This window comes from Heterodontus francisci, chromosome 25 (genome assembly GCF_036365525.1).
Source record: "Heterodontus francisci isolate sHetFra1 chromosome 25, sHetFra1.hap1, whole genome shotgun sequence".
NCBI classification, from domain to species: Eukaryota; Metazoa; Chordata; class Chondrichthyes; order Heterodontiformes; family Heterodontidae; genus Heterodontus; species Heterodontus francisci.
Window position 1 is genome coordinate 42,428,376 of NC_090395.1, and position 23,446 is coordinate 42,451,821.

The 23,446-nt window shown below is 43.3% G+C and overlaps 1 protein-coding gene across 1 annotated transcript in view; it reads left to right on the top strand.

The window, feature by feature from the left end:
• The first annotated feature begins 21,894 nt into the window (after positions 1–21,894).
• The window catches only part of LOC137384087 (troponin I, slow skeletal muscle-like), a 111,436-nt gene continuing 109,884 nt past the window's right edge, over positions 21,895–23,446 (top strand). Inside the window, exon 1 of the mRNA XM_068057680.1 lies at positions 21,895–22,058. Coding sequence (XP_067913781.1) covers positions 22,032–22,058 — 27 coding nt within the window. The 5' untranslated portion in view covers positions 21,895–22,031. The remainder of the gene's footprint in view (positions 22,059–23,446) is intronic.

Genomic DNA, 23,446 nt, shown 5'->3' on the forward strand with positions numbered 1-23,446 from the left:
CCAATCAAATTGCTGTCTTCGGCAGGCTTTGGTTTTCCGTATACCGACATGTACAGCCCAAGTCATCTCATGGGCCATTCTTAATATTTCTCTCTGGTACCTCTGTGGCACCTCTACCTGGTGAACCACTGTCTACTTTTTGTCATCAGGACTGCGAGGAGAAATCCATTTCCTCATCAGTACCTCATTGTTTAAATAACAGCAATCAGGGACTCCCTCTGCTTCAATTTCAGGTTGGGCAGCCTGTGCTAACTTTCTCAATATTGGGTCAGCTCGCTGAGCCTCAGCTAGGGAAGATGCATTTAATCCACTCCCTGTTTCCTCTAACTTTCCAAAGAAAGTTTCAGACAGACAGACCTCATGGTCATCAGCCTGCTGTGCCAATTCAGTCTCCTCTGGGGGAGCTGGTTTGGTCATGGCCCGATTCACTACACATTCAGGGGAACGTCTCCTGCCGTTGCCCTGTCTCCTTGACATCCTTCGGTCTCTCTATCACTACTGGGGCAGCCACCACCTTTGCCCCCACCTGATCATTACCTAGGAGCAGATCAACCCCATCCACAGGCAAACTAGAGACAATCCCTACAGTCACTGGTCCCGAATCTAGGTCACACTCCAATTGCACTCTATGTAAAGATACGGGCGTACACTGCCCTTCAATACCATTCACCACCATTCTGGTGTGTACTGCACTCTCTGGGGGAAAGGTCAGGCCTTTTCCCAACAGAAGGGATCTGGTACTCCCTGTGTATAATTATGGGCTTGCTTGTCCCACTCGAGGGGTATGGGGTGACACTCCCTCGGGATACAAAATCCTGATAGCCTTCAGGGATCCTAGTATCTTTTCCCATACTCACAGCAGTAGGTCCACTGGACCTTACTGCTGCAGTGAAAGCCACAGCCCGCTCAGCTGTGCTTACCATCAGGGTCACTTCTCCTGCACTGAGTGGGTGTGCCCTGATTAACCCTACAGGCTTTCCCCATAGTTTCCACCAGTCAGCTCTTTTTATTTTTAATTTTTATTTAGAGATACAGCACTGAAACAGGCCCTTCAGCCCACCGAGTCTGTGCCGACCATCAACCACCCATTTATACTAATCCCATATTCCTACCACATCCTCACATGTCCCTATATTCCCCTACCTATACGAGGAGCAATTTATAATGGCCAATTTACCTATCAACCTGCAAGTCTTTTGGCTGTGGGAGGAAACCGGAGCACCCAGGGAAAACCCACGCAGACACAGGGAGAACTTGCAAACTCCACACAGGCAGTATCCAGAATTGAACCCGGGTCGCTGGAGCTGTGAGGCTGCGGTGCTGACCACTGCGCCACTGTGTCGCCCTAGATAACCTGTCTTATTACAATGGAGTACACAGGCCTCCAGGTCTCACTCCTACTTACAGCGCTATCTTTTGTGACTGGAGGAGGGTCCCCTGTGTGTCCTGCTTTTCTTTCTCTCCCAGGACTGCTTGGGCTCCTATCACCTTCCCCCCCATTGTCCTTTTCGGATTTGTGGAGGTGACTAGGAAAGGTTTTCCCCAGGGGAACTGACTTGTATAATAGAGCAAACTCATCAGCCAGAACTGAGGCTTGCCTCGTTCTATGTACTTTTTGTTCCTCCACATGGGTCTTTATGGAGAGGGGAAGAGAATTTTTAAATTCCTCTAGTACCATCACTTCTCTCAGGTTTGTCATCAATGGGCTGTACTTTGAGAGCCCTCAATGACTGGTCAAAAGCCAGCTGTTTACTTCTCTCAAGCTCCAAGTAAGTTTGATCAGCTTGTTTGTGGAGGGTTCAGAACTTCTGGCGGTAGGCTCTTGGTACAAGCTTATATGCCCTGAGGATAGAACTTGATGAACTCTCGTTGAGCAACAGGGATTAAACCTCATGGGCTTTTCCGGTTAACTTGCTTTGCAGCAGGAGAGTCCAGCTCTCAGCCGGCCATTTTCACTGCCTTGCAAGTTTCTCAAAAGATACAAACATTCTTCCACATCTCCCTCACTGAATTTTGGAATCAATTGAGAAAATTTTAAAAACTCAGCACACAGCCCAGCATTACTTGTACTCTCCATATTGGCCAGGCTTTCGGTGGGTTTAGACTGTCACACTCAGGCTAACTCAAGCTCTGTAGCTCCCATTCCCCCTGCTCCTTCTGGATGGTTATTTCTCTCTCTCTCTCTCTCTGTCTCTCTCTCCTGTCTTTCTTTCTCTCTGTCTTCTAATTCAAATTTCTTCTGTTGCAATTGAATCTTTGCCAATATTACCCTCTCTGGCTTGTATTCTACCCCTGCCTCTGATTCTTCAGATTCGAGAGAAAAATGGTTGGCTACTAGTCTGAGGAGTTCCAATTTCCTAGCTTTGGCATGGAAAATGATCCCAAATAGCTCAGCCATATTCCTCAACTCCTCAACGGATAGTGCCTTTAACTTATCCCAAGTTACTTCACCAAAAAACCTCATGATTAAGGCATTTTAAAAGTGACGTGATTGAAAATTAATGCAACAATCACCATTGGTTTGTGCTGGTTAAAACATGAATAGGTTCTGGTGCTGGAATCTATCCTGCCAGAACTATTGAGGTTTCCAGCATAGAAGGAGGCCATTCTTCCCACTTGTGTCTGTTCCATCTCTTTGTTAGAGCAATCCAAAGCTAAAACCATGACCCTCCTCTCCTCACAGTCCTGTATCTTCCTCTGCTTCAAATGCTAAATTCACTTTCTGATACTCCCAGTGGAGAACAATAGCCATCAAGATACTGCTCTTAGTAAATATCTTTCACCATTTGGGACAAAGACCTGTCCAGATAAGTATAGGATTGACAGAGAATTGCTGGTCTGCTCATATGATATTAATTTGCTACTAAAGAATAACAGCTAGAAATTGCCAGACACTAAAATTGCAATGAATCCTGGAGATGGATTAAGTTAAATCAATAGCTGACCTCCCACATTTAATAGATAGTGATGAATATGGCACTTGTTACATATCGTGGTGGATTGTGTTATTCGGTCTATATTTTTCGCCCTCTTGCTAAACCAGCAGATCATCAACTACAGTTGACTTAATCAGCTTTGGACATGCTACAGTTTCCCATGACATTCTGACATTCTGTTCCGTTTAATTAACTTGCATTCTTCCTGTAGCAAAAAAATCAGCAAAATAAGACACAATAGGTTACTTAAAAAAAACATGAAAATGTTTTTATGATAAACATTTCTGTTAGTAAAAGGGATAAAGTATCACTGGGGATAGCGAGGGATTGCACTGGTTTTGGCCCTGGGTTTTGCAAATTAAACAGACTTTTTTTTCCGGTTATAATGTATCAAGCAGGAGCATCTACAAGAAGACAGTCTGTAGCCTCTCAGAAGGAGTAGCATTCCTTTAAAGTATCGACTAAAGAGAATAAACATACCTGTATACTTCTTTGGCCTCCTTGTCTCGGGAGACAATGGGCAAGCGCCTGGAGGTGGTCAGAAAAAAAAGAATTAATTCAAAACACCACGTTTTCCAAACCATGCTTATCTATTGAAGTAAAATTTTGAAATGTTTGGAATTAATAGAATGAAATTACTGGATTCTCAGGGAATTAGATAAATACTTGAAGGGGAGAAAATTGCAGGGTTACCGGGAAAGAGCAAGGAAGTGAGACTGATTGAATAGCTCTTTCAAAGAATCTGCACAGGCACAATGGGCCGAATGGCCTCCTTCTGTGCTGTAAGATTCCACGATTAGCATCTTATTGAAAAGGATTTAAAATACCAAGCTTCACACTTTGGAGTGCATTTCCCTCTATTGTGCTGGGCCAGATGACATAGAGAAATATTAGATGAATGGCATCAAACATCCATAAAGTGCCTGCATGACTTCCCACCCATTCATTTGAATGGATTAAAAACCAGGTGGGCTCCACTACAGGCCTGTGATCCTTCTTTCCCAGATATTCCTCTAAAATCTGCACCCAGGTGATTATCACTAAACACAAAATATAAACATGCCACTTTGTTTCACTGATTAATCACATACAAACTTAAAGTATTTTAACAACATTTTAAACATTCGAAGTATTATTGTCCTGAAACTAACTCTTCAGGAGGTCTGTAATGGATTAGCTTGTAAAGAGCGGAATCGAGCCATGGAGCCAGGAACATCCCAGATTCAATCTCAGATCTGTCCGGAGTTTCTGGATTTTAGCTGGGCAACAACAGGGGTGCTACAATTGGACTCTGTATCCCCCTTCAAAGGAAGCGAAAGAATGGTTACTGGATCATGTACCATTGAAAAGTATGTCAGAAAGGGACAATGCCTTAGAAAGGAAAAATGCATGACACAAATAACAAAGCCATCTATTATTTATGTTTTGTCCAAAGTAGGCGCCTTCATTTTCAAATCATCAGGAAGATGCTATCTTACTGTTAATGAAAGTTTTTAATCATCTCATATCTTACATAACCCCATTAGCAGTTATTTACTAATAGTTGAGAATATTGGATGTTGAATCAGGCAACAGGAAATAACAAATACCAATCCCAGTGTTTTTTTAAAAAATATTTGTCATTCACAAGAAAGAATGTTTAATAAATCCCACCCACACAAGAATGCTGCATCAACCAACAGCAGCCTAGGGGTTTCATGATCAGTTTAAAACATATTTTTGCTCTAAACTTACTGGTAAACATTGTAACTCACACTAATTTTAGTCCAAAATGCAATTTTACAATGGCAGTTTAAAGCTACATTTACACTGTGAGCATCGTACGACTGCTAATCTTGCAGTGTAAACATGAGTTAGGACTCAATCTGATTCTGGAGTAAATCAGATTCTAGAGAGAGACTCCCTGGAGGCCTTCATCTCATAGTAACGTAACAGGAGTAGATTATTTAGCTGCTGGAGTCTTTTCCGCCATTTAATGAGATCATGGCTGATCTCCAGCCTAACTCGATATACCCACCTTTGCCCACTTTCCCTTAATGCCTTTCATGAACAAAAATCTATCAATCTCGAATTTAAAATTAACAACAGATCCAGCATCAATTACTATTTGCAGAAGAGAGCTCCAAATTATTACTGCCCTTTGTGTATAAAAGTGTTTCCCAATTTCACTACTGAAAGGTCTGGCTCTAATTTTTAGACAATGCCCCCTTGTCCTAGATTCCCCAACCAGTGTAAATAATTTTTGTCTTTCTACTCTATCTGTTCCCCTTAATATCTTGAAAACTTTGATCAAATTACCCCTTCCAATTTCCAGAGAATACAACCCTAGTTTATGTAACAAAAATAAAAAGTGCTGGAAATACTCAGCGGGTCTGGCAGCATCTGTGGAGAGAGAAGCAAAGTTAACATTTTAGGTCTGTGACATTTCATCAGAACTGGCAAAGGTTAGAAAAGAATTAGGTTTTAAGCAAGTGTAGGGGAGGGGGGTGGGGGAGAGAACAAAGGGGAAGGTGTTTGATAGGGCAGGAGAGATTAAATAACAAAGCTGTCCTGGACAAAGGCAAAGCGTGTGTTAATGCTTGTGGGAAAAGACAAAGCATTAGTCCCGAGAGGCTGTTAATAGCGGAACAATGAGCAGCTCTGACTTCATGAAAATCAGGCACATAGTTAAAAAATAAAATATTAAAAAAAGGCCAGTCACGCTCTGAAGTTATTGAACTCAATGTTCAGTCTGCAAGGCTGTAGAATGCCTAATTGAACGATTAGGTGCTGCTCCCCAGCTTGCGTTGATGTTCACCGGAACACTGGAGCAGGCCAAAGACAGAAATGTTGGCACGAGAGCAGAGTGGAGTGTTGAAATGGCAAGCATCTGGGTCATGTTTTCGGACTGAGCAGAGGTGTTCAGCAAAGCGGTTACCCAATAACCGTTTTTAAAGGGACAGTGATCCTGCCTCCTTACATTTCAAAACACTGGAGGATCGCTCGGGGGGGAGGGGGGAGGCGCAAAAATGCAGAAGCAGAGCTGTCCCTGCCTTTTCAGCCCAGCGTTGGGAGCCCCACCTCCAACACAATATCCAGCCCAGTGCGGGATCGTGACCCCCCCCCATTTGACCCCGATGTCGGGTCCTGACCTAAAATCCAAAATCCTGCCCCATTTGTCACATCCTGGCAATTAGATTACCTGCCCATTATCCCTACTCTCTATCTCCTGCCACTAAGCTGATTTCCTAGCTAGGTCAATAATTTGCCTTCAATTCCATGAACTTCAACTTTAGCTAACAGTCTCTTATGAGGGGCTTTATCAATACCCTCTGGAAGTCCATATAAATAACATTCATAGACATTTCCCTGTCCACTACTTTAGTCACCTCTTCAAAAATTAATATCAAGTTTGTCAGGCATGTCCTGCCCTTTGCAAATCCATGCTAGCTGTTTCTGATCAGCTGAAAATTTTCAAGGTATTCAGTCACCTTATCCTTAATAAAAGCAAAATACTGCGGATGCTGGAAATCTGAAATAAAAACAAGAAATGCTGGAACCACTCAGCAGGTCTGGCAGCATCTGTGGAAAGAGAAGCAGAGTTAACGTTTCGGGTCAGTAACTCTTCATCGGAACCTTATCCTTAATTATACTTAATTATATTTGAGTACAGGAGTAGTGAAGTCTTGCTTCAATTGTATAGAACCTTGCTTAGACCGCACCTGGAGTATTGTGTGCAGTTTGGTCCCCTTACCTTAGGAAAGATATTATTGCCATAGAGGGAGTGCAATGAAGGTTCATCAGACTTGTTCCAGGGATGGCGGGACTGTCCCATGAAGAGCGATTGGGGAAACTGGGCCTGTATTCTCTAGAGTTTCGAAGAATGAGAGGTGATCTCATTGAAACCTACAAAATACTTAAAGGGATAGACAGGGTAGATGCAGGTAAGATGTTTCCTCTGGTAGGGGAGTCTTGAACCAGGGGACTCAATTTCAAATAAGGAGGAAGCCACGTAGACTGAGATGAGGAGCAATTTCTCTACTCAGAGGGTTGTGAATCTTTGGAATTCTCTCCTCCGGAGGGCTGTGGAAGCTCAGTCATTGGGTATGTTTAAAGCAGAGATTGACAGATTTCTAAATACCAATGATATAAAAGGATATGGGGATAATGTGGGAAAAAGGCATTGAAGTGGATGATCAGCCTTGATTGTATCGAATGGCAGAGCAGACTCGATGGGCTGAATGGCCTGCTCCTGCTCTTATGTTCCTATGTTCCGATAGACTCTAGTAATTTTCAAACAACAGATGTTCGGCTAATGGGTCCATAATTCCTTGGTTTCCCTCAGTCACTTTTCGTATTGTGGAGTGACTTGTGCAATATTCCAATCTAAAGGAACAGCTTCTGAATCGCGAGAACTTTGGAAGATAATAGTTAGAGCATCTGCAATGTTCTCACTGACTTACTTTAAAATCCTGGGATGAAGCCATCTGGTGCTGGGGATTTTTAACTCTTTAGTGCCATTATTTTCTCCATTATAAACTGGTTCTGTATCATTTCATATCACTTAGCTAATTACTTAGCTAATTTTAACAGCCGTCTAGCTAAACCCTCACACCGGGGCAGGCAAGGTTCTCATTGAAATTCAAAACTTGACGTCTAATTGCATCATTCAGACCCTGACTGTATTTTAACACTCACCAGCTGTGTTCACCGCCTAGTGCTGGCCCTCCCAGAAGCACCAGGCATGAAGGAGTAGCAGTCTCAAAAGAGGGCCGAAAAGGAATTGTACATTTTTACAAAGCATGATTTCACTGTGGGCCAGGAGAAACAGGATGTGGCTTCCCCCCGCCCAATCTCGACTACAATTGCCCTTCCCCCCAGACACTGCTTACCTGACTGTCAGGACCATTCCCACGGGTTCCTGGCCTCCTACCTTTCTGGCCCAATTCCTGCTTGCCACCCTGACATCATTGACACTGGTCTTTGGGCGGGAGTTGGCCCTGGTATACTTGAAGAGGCCTAGGAGTTGTAATGGCCTGGGAGGCAAGCCTGAGTGAGCCCAGCACTCACCCCACCAGTCCCCTTCCTTGTTCCCAATTACAAGTGGGCCTTAAATGTTTGTCATAAATATTTCAATTTTTACCCTTCTTGTAGTACAAGGACTGTAACAGGAATGTTGTTTATGTTTAAAGTAAGCTTCAGTACTTGGAGTTCATTTACAAGGTCATTTGGAACTTAATCTCAGTTTTCAAACATTTTAAAATGGAACTACTGGACTAGAACAGTTTTAACCCTTTGAGGACTGCGAAAGCAGACTGAATTTTAATGTGAAGAGCATGAGGGTTTGTTTGCAAGTGGGAGGTTAAAATTGGCAACACTGACAGAGCGTCATGGAGCCGACTCCAACCCACCATCATCCACATTTGAATCAAGGACATTAGGCTGTTTGTGAGCAAACCCCTTGGGAGGGGCGGGTTGTCAATTTCCATATACTAATCACTCAATTAGAGTGATATTTAACGTCAGGTCCATGGGTTTCCCAGTCTCCATGAAACTCGCCAGTGAAACTCCAATATGAGTACACTGAGGTAGTTGAGGGACTGAAGCAATTTCAGGTAATGATGTGAATAAATATTCAGTACTCACAGCTGCTTTCTGACCTATTAGTAGGAAAGGGCTGAAAGGTTACTTTCTACACTTGAGAGGTTTGTCTAACACATCAGGATGGGTGCAGCTTATGCTGCCTTAGATTGGACCTAAGGTGAGGACCAAGATGATCAGCAATAGTGCGTGCAGCAAACTGATGCTCACAGACAAGACCTATAGCTGCACAGGAGAGAGAGGACCAGCAAGAGGGAACCAGCAGAGAGGGGACCAGCAGAGATGTGCAACTTACAGGAGGCATGAAACAGGGTCTACAGGCAGATGATTGGTTTCATTGTCATGTCTGAACACCTGTGTCTCAGGAGTCTTGGGATGCCACGTCAGGCAGTGGCAGACTTCTGCAGCCTGCTAGAAGAAGACCTGCTCCTGCTGGACCTGCTCCTGCAGTGACTGTCAAAGTCACCAACCGCCTCCACCTTTTTGTTTCCGGATCCTTCCAGGGCTCTGCCACAGACATATGCAGGATCTTCCAGTCAGCCACACACAAATGCAGAAGACAGGCCACTGATGGCTTGTTTGCCAAGCTGGCGATAAGTCAACTTTGTCACTAATGATGCCATTCAGAATGAGTGGGTGCTTGGTTTTGCAGCTCCAGCTGGCTTCCCACATATGCAGAGGAAGAGGCAGACTTCTCTGATCTGTGCTCTGACTGCTGAGATGCTCTTGGCTGATGGCCTCTGTGTTTTGGAGCCTGTGAGAACACCGTCAAAGAGTGATTCACCTGCATCTGTGCAGGGGCAGACTTGGCCATCGGGAGATGAGGCAGCATGTGGACTACTGACTGAGAGGTGGACTATGGGTGAGAAGTCAAAATGCACTGAATTGAGTCCCCACATCAATGGTTCCTTTTGCCACCATCGCAATCATGGCCCAGCTATACTTCACTGCTACCACTGTGCTGGAGAACACTTTGCTGCAGATTAGGGCAGCTTTGTCAGGCTAAGACTAAGGTATGTGTCAACCTATTTAAGATGACAGACATGTTGGCATCCAGAGTCTACATGGTGAAGGTGTGTGTGGACCCATTTGATTGGAGCATATTCCATGGTGCTGGCTACTCTACCTTGGAAGGAAACATCATCTCAGTGGCCTGTGACATCACCTTCCTCATACTCGAGGTGGACTCTTCCAAACCCGCTGCAATTTTGGAGATTCCATTTTGAGGGACTGTCAATCCATCACACGTTGTCTGCTGCTGCTCCGTGATTCTCATCTTTATCGACAGCCCCTGAGGTGCAATATCTGTGTCCAGTTGAACAGAGCTTCAAGGGTCCTGTGCCCTTTGAGGCAGACTCTCTGCTGCTGTCCCTGTCTCCATCATCTGCTCTTGCTCACTTGTGAAGTGTGAGTTACCAGATGAAAATCCAATCATCTGCCTTACTGGTCCCACCAAGTGTGAGTATCTGAGCTGGTGCATGGTTTGCAACAGCCCTGTGACAGTGCAGCCTCTGAACGTCTCAGTGACTCTGAAGAATCATTGTCAGTAACCTCCACTAACTGCTGCTGTGCATGTAAAGGTCCTATGGAAGATAAAAGAGATGAATTAGTCCTGGCAAGGTAAGAATATGTTGCAAGTTATCATTTTCAAGATGATCATATTGCACTCATTGAAATCAAGCCGTATGACACGTAGATGGCTTATATTTAATTGTGTCAGCAGGTAGCTGGGAGCTCCCTGTCTCTCTGTCTCCAACAGCCAGGAACATGAAAATGCCACTGTCTCCTCCTCTACACTTGTCAGCTGTTTGGAGGGACCCCTCTGTTTCGCTCCGTCTCCCTAATATTCCATGCTGCCAGAAGGGAAAGAAGCGACATATGAGTGAGTGTAATGGCATGTGTTCATCTGAAGGATGGAATGTATTTGGTGAGGATGACTATGAGGTAGAAGCATGAAATTGCATAAAGGTGAGGGTGAATGGGAGTGATGGATGGAAAATGGAATTGCATAGAAAGAGGAGGGGTACAACTGCAAAGTAAATAAGTGTGAGGAATAATATGCTGGAACAGGCTTGACAAGCAAGAGTAAGGGATGGGGTCATGCACACAGTAGGATGCAGGTGAACGTTTTACTGACTTGCTTAGGCTATTAAAGTGCTTTCTGCACTGATTCCAGGAGCATGACACTAGGCTCTTGCTGCTGACCTCCTCTGCTGCCTCCAACCACCCCTTCTTGATCTCAGCTGCAGGCTGCTTTCTTCTGTTGGTTGGGAAATGTATCTGTCTCTGATTCCTCACAACCCGCAACAGCACATCCAAGGAATTCAATATGCCACTTGCTTCTCTTTTGTTCCCAAATCTAAACTCCTTCAAATTACACATTTGGAATGTCCCTTTAAATACTGCAACTGAGATTGCATCATGCGAGTCCACATCACAGCCCCTGCCAATGATCGGTTGGAAAACCCCAGAAGTAAAATTATAATGAGTTAGCTCCCAATGCATCGCAGACTTAAAATCGAGGCCTTTATTTCTGCACTAGAAATATGCTCTGGAATTACCCCTTAAAACTCGTCTGTCTCTTCACCTCCTTCTCTTACTTTATTTACCCTTCTTAAAACCCATCTCTTTGACCAAATTTCTGGTTACCCTGACTAATATCTCCTACTGGGGCTCAGCATTTATTTTTTCCCCTTACGTCTCTGGTGAAGTGCCTTGCGATGTTTTCTCTACATTAAAGGAGCTGTTTAAAATACAAGTTTTTTCAGTGTCAGCAACTACTCCTGGGCCAGTTGCAGAGTGCGAGTACCTGGTGTGGTGCCTTAAAGGGTGAGAGGGTCCCAAGATCCTCTAAACTCACTTATTTGCTTATGGACTCTATCAAGTTTTGTGAATTCTGTGCACAATATGACAAAGGATGCTAGTACTAGCGAAGAGATTACTTTCCCATTTCAAGAGTCTTATGTCAAATACTCCCAGGACAGGTGTGCCACAGATCAATGTGGAGTAAAAGCACCCTGTATTCTGCCCCATCAAGGTTTAGCCATGAGCAAAGGTTGAAGTGGAAAAAGTCGGCATCCTTCCATTTATAAAAGATGATGGACATGCAGCAAGCATTTAGGTGGGGTGTCTTCTCTTGGTGCATCTTTGATGATGGCTGTGATGGCCAAAGTTGGAGATGGAAAAGGACTGGAGTGTGGTTATTAAATCATTCATTGGAAACTTCTAGGCAATACCAAACTGTTGGCAGCAAATTTAATTAAATACTATGACCTGTCTGTAAGCTGGAACAAATTATTCTGACCTTGTATAAATCAGATCACATTGAGTTGTTGCTGTGTACAGTTTTGGGCACCTTTCCTTCTAGAGGTCATCAGTGCACTGGAGATGGTTCAGAATAAATTGACAAGGGATGATTCATAAAGTTAGAACTTTAACTCATGAGGAGAGAGTTGGAGCTGAACATGCTTTCATGAGAAAAATGGGGATTAGAGGCCGAAGGACATCAACCGGATCTTTAAAATGTTGAGAGTCATATTTGATGTAGATGTAAGCACGTGATTGGACTTGGATAGTGAGTATATAACTATAATCACACCATCAAGCAAGATTAGAGATAAAAAAAGCTCTGCCTCTCCATATAGGGAAAACACGGAAAGGTGTTTTATGCAATGCTAATTAACTCCTTCAAGAAAAGTTAGATAAATATCAGGTTGGAAATGGGATTGAAAAGTCGAGTGATAAGTACAAATGAATGAATAAACCTGCATTTATAAAGTGCATTTCACATCCTCGAGATGTTGTACAGTAATTCACAGTCAATTAATTATTTTTGAAGTATTGTTGCAGTTGTTATTTAGGTAAATATGGTAGTTAATTTTCACACAGTAGGGTACCACAAATAACCATGAGATGAACAACCAGGTAATCAGTTTTGCTGATGTTGGGCAGGAGATGAATGTTGGCTAGAACAACAGGAGAACTCCTTTGCTATTTTCAAAAAGTGCTATGAGTCTTTTATGTACATCTGAAAAGCAGCAGGGTTAAAATCTCCTCTGAGAGCTGAAACCTCTAACACTCTGTGGTAACACTCTCAACACTGAGTTGCAAAGTTCTAGGTTCCAGTCACACTCCAGGACTTGAGCACAAAGATCAAGGCTGACAGTTCAGTGCAGCACTGAGGGAGTACTGTGCTGTTGGAGGTGCCATTTTTTGGATGAAACATTAAACTGAGGCCCTGGCTGCTCTCTCAAGTGACTGTAAAAGATCACATGGCACTATTTTGAAGAAGACCGGGGGAGGTAACCGTGTTGGCCTGGCCAACATTTATCCCTCAATCAACATCACAAAAACAGATTATCTGGTCATCTTACAAAGGTGACTACACTTTGAAATAACTTTATTGGCTGGAAAGCACATTGAGCTGTCTGGTGGTCATGAAAAACATAATTTTCTTTTCATCAGTGCTCCAGTGAAGTATCAGGTCTGATTTATGTGCACACATCCAAGAGTGAGATTTGAACCCATAACCTTCTGATTCATATTTTTCTGAGGGACCACATTTCCAGTCTCCTCCTAAAAAGAAGTTTCAAACCTCACAGAGACAGAGATAATGAAATATTCTCACTTCACGGAACACAGTGGTTTCTGTTTGGGATAGAAATGCAAGACTGTACCAATGTGCCTCCAGGCTTGCCGTAGTCATGTGACCTCTACCATGAGGGACTCAGACTGGGGGCAGCCATTACAGTCAGTTTCAATAAAGACAGAGTCCACACCAGACTGGTGTCCTGTGAGCTCGTAACAGTTTCTGTGCTGCTATTGCCAGCTGAGGAAAGGTGGGGGTGAAAGATTGACTAGGAAAAATTATGCCTGTGAAGACAGCTCGCCACAGTTGAACAACAGAGTGATAGGGATGGTCTAAAATGAAAATAATTTTGCCTGAGGATAATAAAATATTTTTGTTGTGCTTTTCCGTTTGTATGAAATAGGTAGTGTAAATATTGTATATATATGGCTATATTTTTGCCTGTGCTGAATTTAACTTATATTTTTGTATTGTAAGAATCAGCATGGAAAGGGAGAAAACAGGATACTTCACAAAGGAGAGCACATCAATTCATGTCCAGACAAGCTTGCTGCAACATTCTTCAGAAGTGTTGTTACAGTCAGATGAGGAGGGGTCGAAGGGCTTCCCTCTTTTCCCTTTCCTGTTTGACCACAACAGGTTTAATTCTTTTTTTAAAGTGGATGTACTGGCCAATTCAGTAGGTATTTGATTATTTACTTGCTATGATCGTAACAAGAACCAATCGGACAGGTTTTCTTGAGTTTAACCAAGAAAGAGGTTAACTTTATGGTACTTAAACTGAACTAAATAAAATACTAAACTATGCTTCAACTTTCTTTCACACACACACACACACATAGAAACTAGAGGTTCACACACACATAAAAATAGGTTACAGAGTGGGGAAGGGTAGATTGGTCAAGTTAGAGTCCATAGAAAAAAGGGGTATACAGTCTGTGGAGTTTGGTGATTTGGCTGACTTCTAGCTGAATTAGGTGGTCCTGAGGCTTTTAGTTTGAAGAGATAGATGACTCGGTGGGTCTCTTGGAGACAGCAATGCAGATGATTTTCTCCAAGGGATTTCTGGTTGTAGCTGGAGTATGCAGAAGTAGTCAGTCATCAGGCAGGATTCAAAACTTGCAAGCTGGAATGAAGACAGAGAGAGAGAAAGAGAGAGGCGGGACCCCCACTTGGATCTGCACTTGTCAGAGTCTAGAATACTTCTTAGCCTTCTACAAAGAAACACCAGCTTAAAACATAGATGGGCGGTGGGGAGTGGGGTGGGGGCTGCTTGTAACATGACAGTCACCCAGTGATTCATGCATGGTAGTTAGTAGTGTATTTCTTCTTGCAACTAAAACAGCCCATGCCTTAGGAATTCTTTCTAACAAACAAGATCCCATTGTTCAAGTAATAGTCTTGATGCCTTGCTAATGGGAACAGGCAGTTCCCTTAAATTTCCCAGGTCTTGGTTCTTATTGGGATGGGGCAGCCTCTTCATCTCCAACTCACAATGTTAGGATACTGTGTTGCAAATTCAGTGGCTATCTTAAGCTGCTAGCAATGTCACCTTTTATCTGTTCCTTTTTAATTTCTTTAAAACATATAAATTCAGGTCTCCAGCTGGTGGATTAAAAGCAGTATCATTCAACATAACATGTTGGCGTAACAGTGTGTATCGATGAGGCTGAGACAATTTAAAGTTCCAGGTGCTAATTAGATAAAGTTATTGCATCTAATGGCTAGCACCATGGGCCATTGTCAGAAACTGACTTTATTTAATATTCATCAATGGCCATTTCTTTTAATTAAATCAAAGTTATATCATCTTCCTTTGCTCCAGGAACTCTGCATGGTGTTCACAAGTCCCCTGGTCACAGAATAAATGACAGGTTCCAGCCCAGAGAGTAACTTTGATTGACTGCTGCTTGAGATCTTTTAAAAGAGGTATGGATTAGCTGGGACCCTCTGTGATCAATAATTTATCATCAGAGGTTTCTTCTTCTGGAGCAGGTTCCAGTAGTCCTGGAGAACCACAAAAGTTGGCACCAAGAGTAAATGAACTTCTGTTTAAAGGACCATGTTAAGCGAAAAGTAAGTTTTTGTTGCTTTATTTAATTAGGGTATATATCTCACTATGTTAAACTGTCTGCTGTTTGTTCATTTAACTGATGGAAATAAGAAAAACACATAGTGTGCCCCATTACTTAAAATGCTTGTCCAACATGCCATTTGCAGAGAGGAGAATTTGTATAGCAGCATGTAACACCTTCTAATAATGGAGGGTAAGGTTTCTCTGTTACAAGTGCAATTTTAGAAGGATGATTCCAGAACTCAGAGTTTATAGTTACCAGGAAAAGCTGATAAATCTCTTTTCTCTAGAAGGGAGAAGGCTGAGGCTGAGGCTAACCTAATAGAGATCTTTAAAATTACAGAGGGGTTTTTATAGGGAAGATGCAGAGGAGACATTTCCAGCTGTGGGAATACCAAAAATTGGAACCATAAATATAAGATAATAGAAAATCTAACAAAGAATTCAGGAGAAGCTTCTTTACCCCAAAAATGGTAAGACTGTGGACTCACTACTACAAGCAGTGGTTGATGTGAATAGCAGAAACCCATTTAAGGGGAAGATACATAAGCTTGTGAAGGAGAAAGGATAGAAGGAAATGCTGATGAGGTTTGATAAAGAGGTGTAGGAGGAAGCTCATATGGAGCATAACAGCAGTTGGGATGAATGGTCTGTTTCTGTGTTGTACATTCTATATAATTCCTGAGTCACACCAATGTTTACTTTAGGAAAAAGATTTAATTTAATTTAATTTCTATCTTACGAACAGGTAGTTAATCCTTTTTGTCTCTCTAAACAAATTTCCCTGTTTTTTCAACCACCAGTCTGTAAATTAGTGATTGAATTTCTTTCCCTCCCTTAAACCCTGATAATAATAAATGACCGTATCAACAACACGGTTCTCAAAGTTAAAACAAAGAAGTAACGTTTATTAACATACTCTTAAACTCAGAAAGTGGTTTAACTTCGCCACGCATGCTTACAATCATTCAGGGAAAGGTTAAAGGCATATAAAGGCAAGGACATTTACTAAATAGAAACTTAAACTACCATGAATTTTAGTTAAAAGTAGTGTCCTTATCATATTATCAAAAAATTGTCCAAAAATTGGAGATCACCAATTAGAAATGCCGAAGAGGGGAGAAAATGTTGGAAATATCTCTTCTTATACAAATTTCATCTTCTTTGCACTGTCAAAGGTAAATGGAGGTAGTTCGATTTGGCTGAAGTCGCCTTTTTCTTAGGTGGAGAGCAAGCTAACAGAAAGTAGGTTTTCTTGTTATTTTTGCTGACTGTGTCTTTAATTTTCTTCACTGTTTGCAGTTGGTGTCTTCTTTAATTTTCTGGTTTTTGCAGACTGTGACTCAGAGAGAGTTGTGCAGCAGCAGGCAGCTGGACTAATCTCCCAACAACAGGCAATTGTGGGTTTGAAAACAGGCTGTACCCTCAAACTGCTACAGTTTCAGGTCCAGGCAGGTTTGATAGGGGTTCCATGGGTCCTGAAGCTAGACCCTTTTCAAGTTGCTGTCCCACCTGACCTCTCTCCTCCATTTTGACAATCACAACCCAGCTAAAAGTGAACAGGCAGCATAAAAATGGCAGTTGACATTAATACTCCAATGCACAAAGCACAATTTACAAGGAGGTTCTCATATATTTGTGACACATTTACTCCTCAGAGAAAAATAAATTCTACTTAGTTTTTTCCTTTACATGGTTTTCATTAAAAAGAAACAAGTAAAAAGGTATTCATTCACTCTCTCATTCACACTTAAAGCTTTGCTGAGGTCTGGGGCAGCTAATAAGGGCTCATTCACTAAGATGGCTTTCAATTTTATAAACGCCTTCTGGCATGCCTCTGTCCCTATCACTTTAGCTTTTTGTGTCAGTGCCTCTATTAGAGGGGCGGCTAGGGTGCTAAAGTTTGGGACTAGCTTTCAGTAATCAATACAGTGCCATATGGATTCCCCAAGCTGCAGAACATTAGTGTCTAATACAGTGGAATGATTTCTGGAAGACAAGTTATCAGCAGACCTTCCTGGTTTCAGTATTTCTTCCTGAATAGTGTCAGGTACAGGTTCAGTGACAAAACTAGTAGGAAAAGAGCAAATACCACTTTTCCCCTGGTTCAATGTCTTCAATTTTTGTTCTCATTGCTTGCCACTATTCTGATCAAATTCAGGTAGGTCTGTGCTCTTTCTGTGGCTGTACGTACAAGCAGATTGACCAAGCTGGATGAGCTCTTTGGTGGATTCAGATTCATCTCCATCCCAGTTAGGGACAGAAGATGAGCAGGCTTTTTATGAATAGGCTCCTGCTCCAGGTGCTCTCTCTTTGTATGAGTCCCCTAAGTGGTCCTGAAACACCGCTCTAATTACAGATATTGCTTCACTGGACAGCAAGTTGTGTTCACCTGGGGAAAGCCTTGATAGTGTCACTTTTGTTAGGAGTGTTTTCACACATCTCTGGAAAATTATGGACAATGGATGCTGGTTCCACTTTCTGACTGACCATTAATGTTGTATTTGCTGTATGAGCGCTAGTTTGAAAACTGGTCAGGTGTGCACTTGGGACTGTGGGCCCATGCTCTGCAGGGTGTTAAGGAGTTTGCAGGGGAATAGCAGGCCATCTGGGTCTATCTGGCTTCGGGACCAGGACAACAGGGGAGCTCCAATCACTTCGGCCAGTCTCAACTACATCATTATCCAGCATGTACTAGATTTCCTGTCTAACCTGAGCCAGCTTGTCGGGGCTCAGCCAGCAGGGGTCCCACCTGACTGGTGGCGTGTCTCCCACATCCACGCCACGAACTGCTAGGGTGGTACGCCCTGGCTGATCTTTACAGATCTCTTCGAATTTTTCCAGCAGGGTGGACATGTCCTCCCGTTGCTTTTGTGTTAGGCGTGTCAGCTGGGTGGTTAAGTCTTTTAAGACTTTCATGTTTTCCAGTCTGGTAGTCAGGGTTTCAACCAGGGTCTCCTCTTCCTCCTCAACTGACTCCTCCTGGCTGTCCTTAGATATTTCTACCTTCTGGCAAACACTCACTGGTTGACTGGGCTTGGTTTTGAGTAGTAGTCCCACACAGTCTATCAACATTCGGTCAAAGGGTTCGCTGAATGCCGGAATGGGTTTGAGGGGGGCCGGTTTAATTGCGGCCTGGGATTTGCCTGCAACCTGGAAAGCATGGCAGGTTTTTCCATATTCAGCCACATCGGATCGGAGGCGAGGCCAGAAAAAGTGTTTACTTACTTGGGCTAAAGTCGTCCGAGTACCCACAAGTCCAGCCATCGGGATAGCAAGGGCGATCCTTAAAATCTCTTGCCGGTATGTTGGGGGCACGACAATCTAGTGGAGCACTGTCCACTCCTCCTCCGCAGGTCTCCCTGGAGGTCTCCACTTCCGCATTACTACCCCATCTCGCAAGTGGTAACACTCAGGGATTGGGGTGGCCTTTGCCTCAGAACAAGCAGTCTGAGCTATGTGCTTTATTTCAGGATCTGCCTGCTGGGCGTTAATCAGGGAGGCTCAGCTGAACACCTCCTCCCCTTCAGATCAGTCCTTAAAGAAAGTTTCAGCTAACCAGACCTCTGGCTCATCCAGCTGGGGGACTAATTCCCTTTCAACTAATCTGGCCTGACTGGCTTGGGACCGAGTCACTACACAATTGGGAAAGGTCCCTAGTACTTCCTCCTGCAGTTGTTCAGTTTTGCTGGGCTGGTCTTGGATTATAGGGGTTGTTATTATCTTGCTACCAGTCAAATCATTTCCCAGTTGGAAGTCTATCCCTGCTACTGGAATTCTGGGACAATTCCTACAATTACGGTGCCTGAGACTAGGTCGCATGAGATGGACTCCATGATGGAGGGGAACAGACAGGTAACCCCCTCCCACTCAGGGCCTTGTCTTTCAGGGGGAAGGCTTAGGCAGTTCTCTAACATTAAGGACTGAGTCACCCCTGTATCCCTAAGCAGGGAATTGGACGTGCTCATCTGGGAAGGGTAGGGGGACACGGTTCCTTCTAGGATAAAACTCCAGTAACTCTCAGGGATTTTGTCCGGTCCAGCAACACATAGGATAATACCATCAGAGGGTCTAAGCTTCACCGTGAGGGCCTCCACCAGTCCTGCTATGCTCTTTACTGGGGTATCATCCTTGGGACCGCCCTTGCAGAGACCTATTAAATCCACTGGCTTTCCTTTCAGCCTCCAGCATTTGAACCTGGAGGTTGCAGGGGGAGAACACTGGTCTCTAGGGTTTCTCTTTGTTGGCTTGGAGTGGGCTCTTTGCATCCTCGTTTGTACTCCCCTTTCCAGGTGTGGCTCCCTCTCTATCCCACTCTCCCTTCTTATCCTTCCATTGTCTATGAGGTTGGCTTTGTAAGGATCTGCCTGGCCTGTGCGTGAGGTCATAGCTATCGGCAGCAACGGCAGCCTCTCTAGCTTTGTGGACTCTCTGCTCCTCCAAGTGCACTCTGAGGTTGGGGGTAGGCCATTTTTAAATTTCTCCAGCAATATTAGTTTTCATAATTCCTCATAGGTGCGCTGTATATTTACAGATAGGTCCCACCAGTTGAAAGCGAATTGCTTTCGCCTTTCAAATTCTAAATAAGCCTGCATGGGTTTCTTTCAAGCATTCCTGAATTGCTGATGATATGCCTCTGGGACCAACTCATATGCGCTAAGGATTGCAGCTTTGGTCTGCTTGTAATTGGCAGACATTTCAGGGGTGAGCATAGAATAGACCTCTTGAGGCTTCCCTGTTAACTGACCCTGAATCATGAGGGCCAACATTTCTTGTGGCCATCATAGCTGTGCCGCTACCTTCTCAAAAGTGGCAAAAAGGATTCCATCTCACTCTCTTCAAATTTTGGTATGAACTTAGCATACTTAAGAGTCTCAAAGCCTAATTCTGGGTTAGGGAGATTTGGGCAGTTACCGGGTGAAGTGAGATTTTCCCTAGCAGCCTCCAACTGTCTCGCCCCTCTCTCTGCTTGAGTCTTCATCTCCATTTCCAACTTTTATTTTTAGCTGGAAAACACTTTCTCTCTCCTCTCTCTCTGTTTCCCTCTGTCTTTCTCTCTCTCTCTCTTTCCTTTCCTTTCTCTCTCTCTCTCCCTCTCTGCTTTTCTCTTTCCTGAAACTCCAGTTGCAGCCAGAGTTTTGCCAGTTCCATTCTGGCCATGGGAGATGTGTCAGATTTAGGAATAAATCCCGCATCTATCTGTTCCGGAATGGGACTGTATCCTAAGTGCCCAGCCAGCACTTTTAGGACCTCAGTTCCTTTCACCTTTCTGAGCAGTTTTACTTGTATCTCCCCAGCTTTAGCTTTTAACTGGTCTGCATTCAGGTTTGCCAATGTTTCGGCAGTTGCACCACTTTGCTCCAAAAACATCTTTGAATCAAAATGTGCCATTTTCTAATGTTAGAGTAAGAGGGTTTTTGCTGCAGTTGTTTATTTGTCTTAACAATCTTTTCGGTGACCAGATTTTCCTGTTTTGGCTTCTTACTCAGCAATAACCTGCTCACCGATGCTCAGTTTGGTTTCCACTAGGGCCACTCAGCTGGAGACCTCATTACAACCTCAGTCCAAAAATGGACAAAAGGGCTGAATTCCAGAGGGGAGGTGAGGTGAGAATGACTGCCTTTGACATCCTGGCAGCATTTGGCTAAGTATGGCATCAAGGAGCCCGAGCAAAATTGAAGTCAATGGGACTCAGGGGGAAAACTCTCCACTGGTTAGAGTCATACCAAGCACAAAGGAAGATGGTTGTGATTGTTGGAGGCCAATTATCTCAGTCCCAGGACATCACAGCAGAAGCTCTTCAGGGTAGTGACCTAGGTGAAAACATCTTCATCTGCTTCATCAATGACGTTCCCTCCAACATAAGGTGAGAAGTGGGGATGTTCACTGCTGATTGCACAGTGTTCTGTATTATTTGCAATTGCTGAAATACTGAAGTAGTCTGTGCGTGCATGCAGAAAGATCTGGACAACATCTAGGCTTGAACTGATAAGTGGCAAATAACATTTGTGCCACACAAGTGCCAGGCAATGACCATCTCCAACAAGAGAGAATCTAACCATCTCCCCTTGACATTCAGTGGCATTACTATCACTGAATCTCCCACCATCAACATCCTGGGGGTCACAATTGACCAGAAACTTAACTGGACAAGCCATATAAATACTGTGGCTACAAGAGAAGGTCAGAAGCTTTGAATTCTGCTATGAGTAACTCACCTCCAGACACCCCAAAGCCTGCCCACCAACAAAAGGCCCAAATCAGAAGTGTGTTGGAATACCCTCCACTTTCCTGGATGAATTCTGCTCCAACAACACTCAAGAAGTTCGACACCATCCAGGTCAAAGCAGCCTGATTGGTCAGCATCCCATCCACCACCTTAAACATTCACTCCCTGTGCCACTGACGCACAATGGCAGCAGTGTGTACCATCTACAAGATGCACTACAGCAACTCACCAAGCCTCCTTCAACAGCACTTTGCAAACCTTGGGACCTCTACCACCTAGAAGGACAAGGGCAACAGATGCATGGGAACAGCATCACCTGAAAGCTGCTCTCCAAGCCCCGCACCATCCTGACTTGGAACTATATCGCTGTTCCTTCACTGTCACTGGGTCAAAAACTTGGAACTCCCTCCCTAACATCACTTTGGATGTACCTACACCAGATGAACTTCAGCAGTTCAAGAAAGCTTTCCCCACTACATTCTCAAGAGCAATTAGGGATGGGCAATAAATGCTGGACTTGCCAGTGACGCTCACCTTCCATGAACAAATAAAAAGAAATGAAGTGGGAGAGAATTTTTTTCCGGGGCAGACACAGAAGGAACTGGTGTTGGGAAGGGGATGTAGATGGAAAGTAATTCAAGGAAACTATTGGTAAGGCTACTGATTTTACAAGCTTACTGGAGATTCTAAGCTGTGGAGTATAGGAAGAAATATAAATTTCCCACCATTATATTAGTACCTTTGAAGGCAGCTGCAAGAATATTTTGAATTTTTCAATCTGGTTTGAATTCAAATGCAGCTCCATTGAGTGAAAGGAAAGTGTCACATTTACTCAATGTTTAATTTTTCTAATGTAAATTTGAAGTATCTGATCATTTATAAAATTAAATGGTTATAATAACAACCTATGAAAGTTGTACGTTATGAATAAATACAAAAGAGGACTTTTCATTCTCAACCAAATTTTTATGAATTGATCGGCCTCAGATACCTACTCAAATTCAGCAGTGTCAGTTGCTCCTTTAAGTGGTCTGGCCACCTGCCTTTTATTTGCAAGAACTCCTTGCATGGTAGCAGGACCAGGGAGTGCAAGAATGAAACTCCCTTGTGATCTTCATATATTAAGCATGTCATCTCTACAAAGGTTAACTGAATGAACACATGAGGTGTTATTGGTTTGGGTCGTAAACTGCTGTTTTCCACGATAGACATAACATGCGGAACAGAGAGTATGATGAAAGCCATTTGATACAATCAGTTCAACTTTTGTTCCTGTACCATTTTGGAATTAAAGAATGCATGTATGCTTGCAAGGGGAGGAGGGGTGAATACTTTCTTTACTTAGAAAGATGGAATTGATTTACTATCTGTTTCGACCAATGGTACAGAGATTATTTCTCCCTCACAGCTTTTCTACTGTTTTACCTGACTAACCTGGTGCATCTGAGTGTTTTTTTTGTAAATAAATGTCTCCATTGAAAAACTGGCAGAAATCAAAGGTCAAATGGTCAGATGTCTCCTGAATGACCAGATGTTGCTGACAACTGGGCGATTGCTTTGAGATATGGGCAAAGCACCTACCCATCCTGCACTTTGATCACATCTTATCTGTCTATAGACGGCCAACCCAGCATGGGGCTCTCAGGAGAAACTCTCCCCAGCTAGGCTGTCTTCTGCCCAAAACACACACTAAAAACGCTTATGTCCGAGCCATTACCATGGCCACAGAATCTCAAACTGTAGCACAGAAATATGAATTTTAGCTTTGAAAAATTAATTTCTTCAGAAGATTAGGAATGATAAAAGAACTCTGATACAGTAAGATGGATTGTCTATACTTTAAAGAACAGTACTATATTCTCATTTATTCTCAAGCTTTGTGGGAAGTTAGTTTACCCAAGTGTGTCGTGTGCACATAATCCCATTTAACAGAAATATCTGTGGCTATTAAATGTCACTATATGCAATAGATAGAAAAATGCAAACTCACATATAGTTCTACCTATCATTAGTGAGCTCATGTGATGTTTGCATTTTTG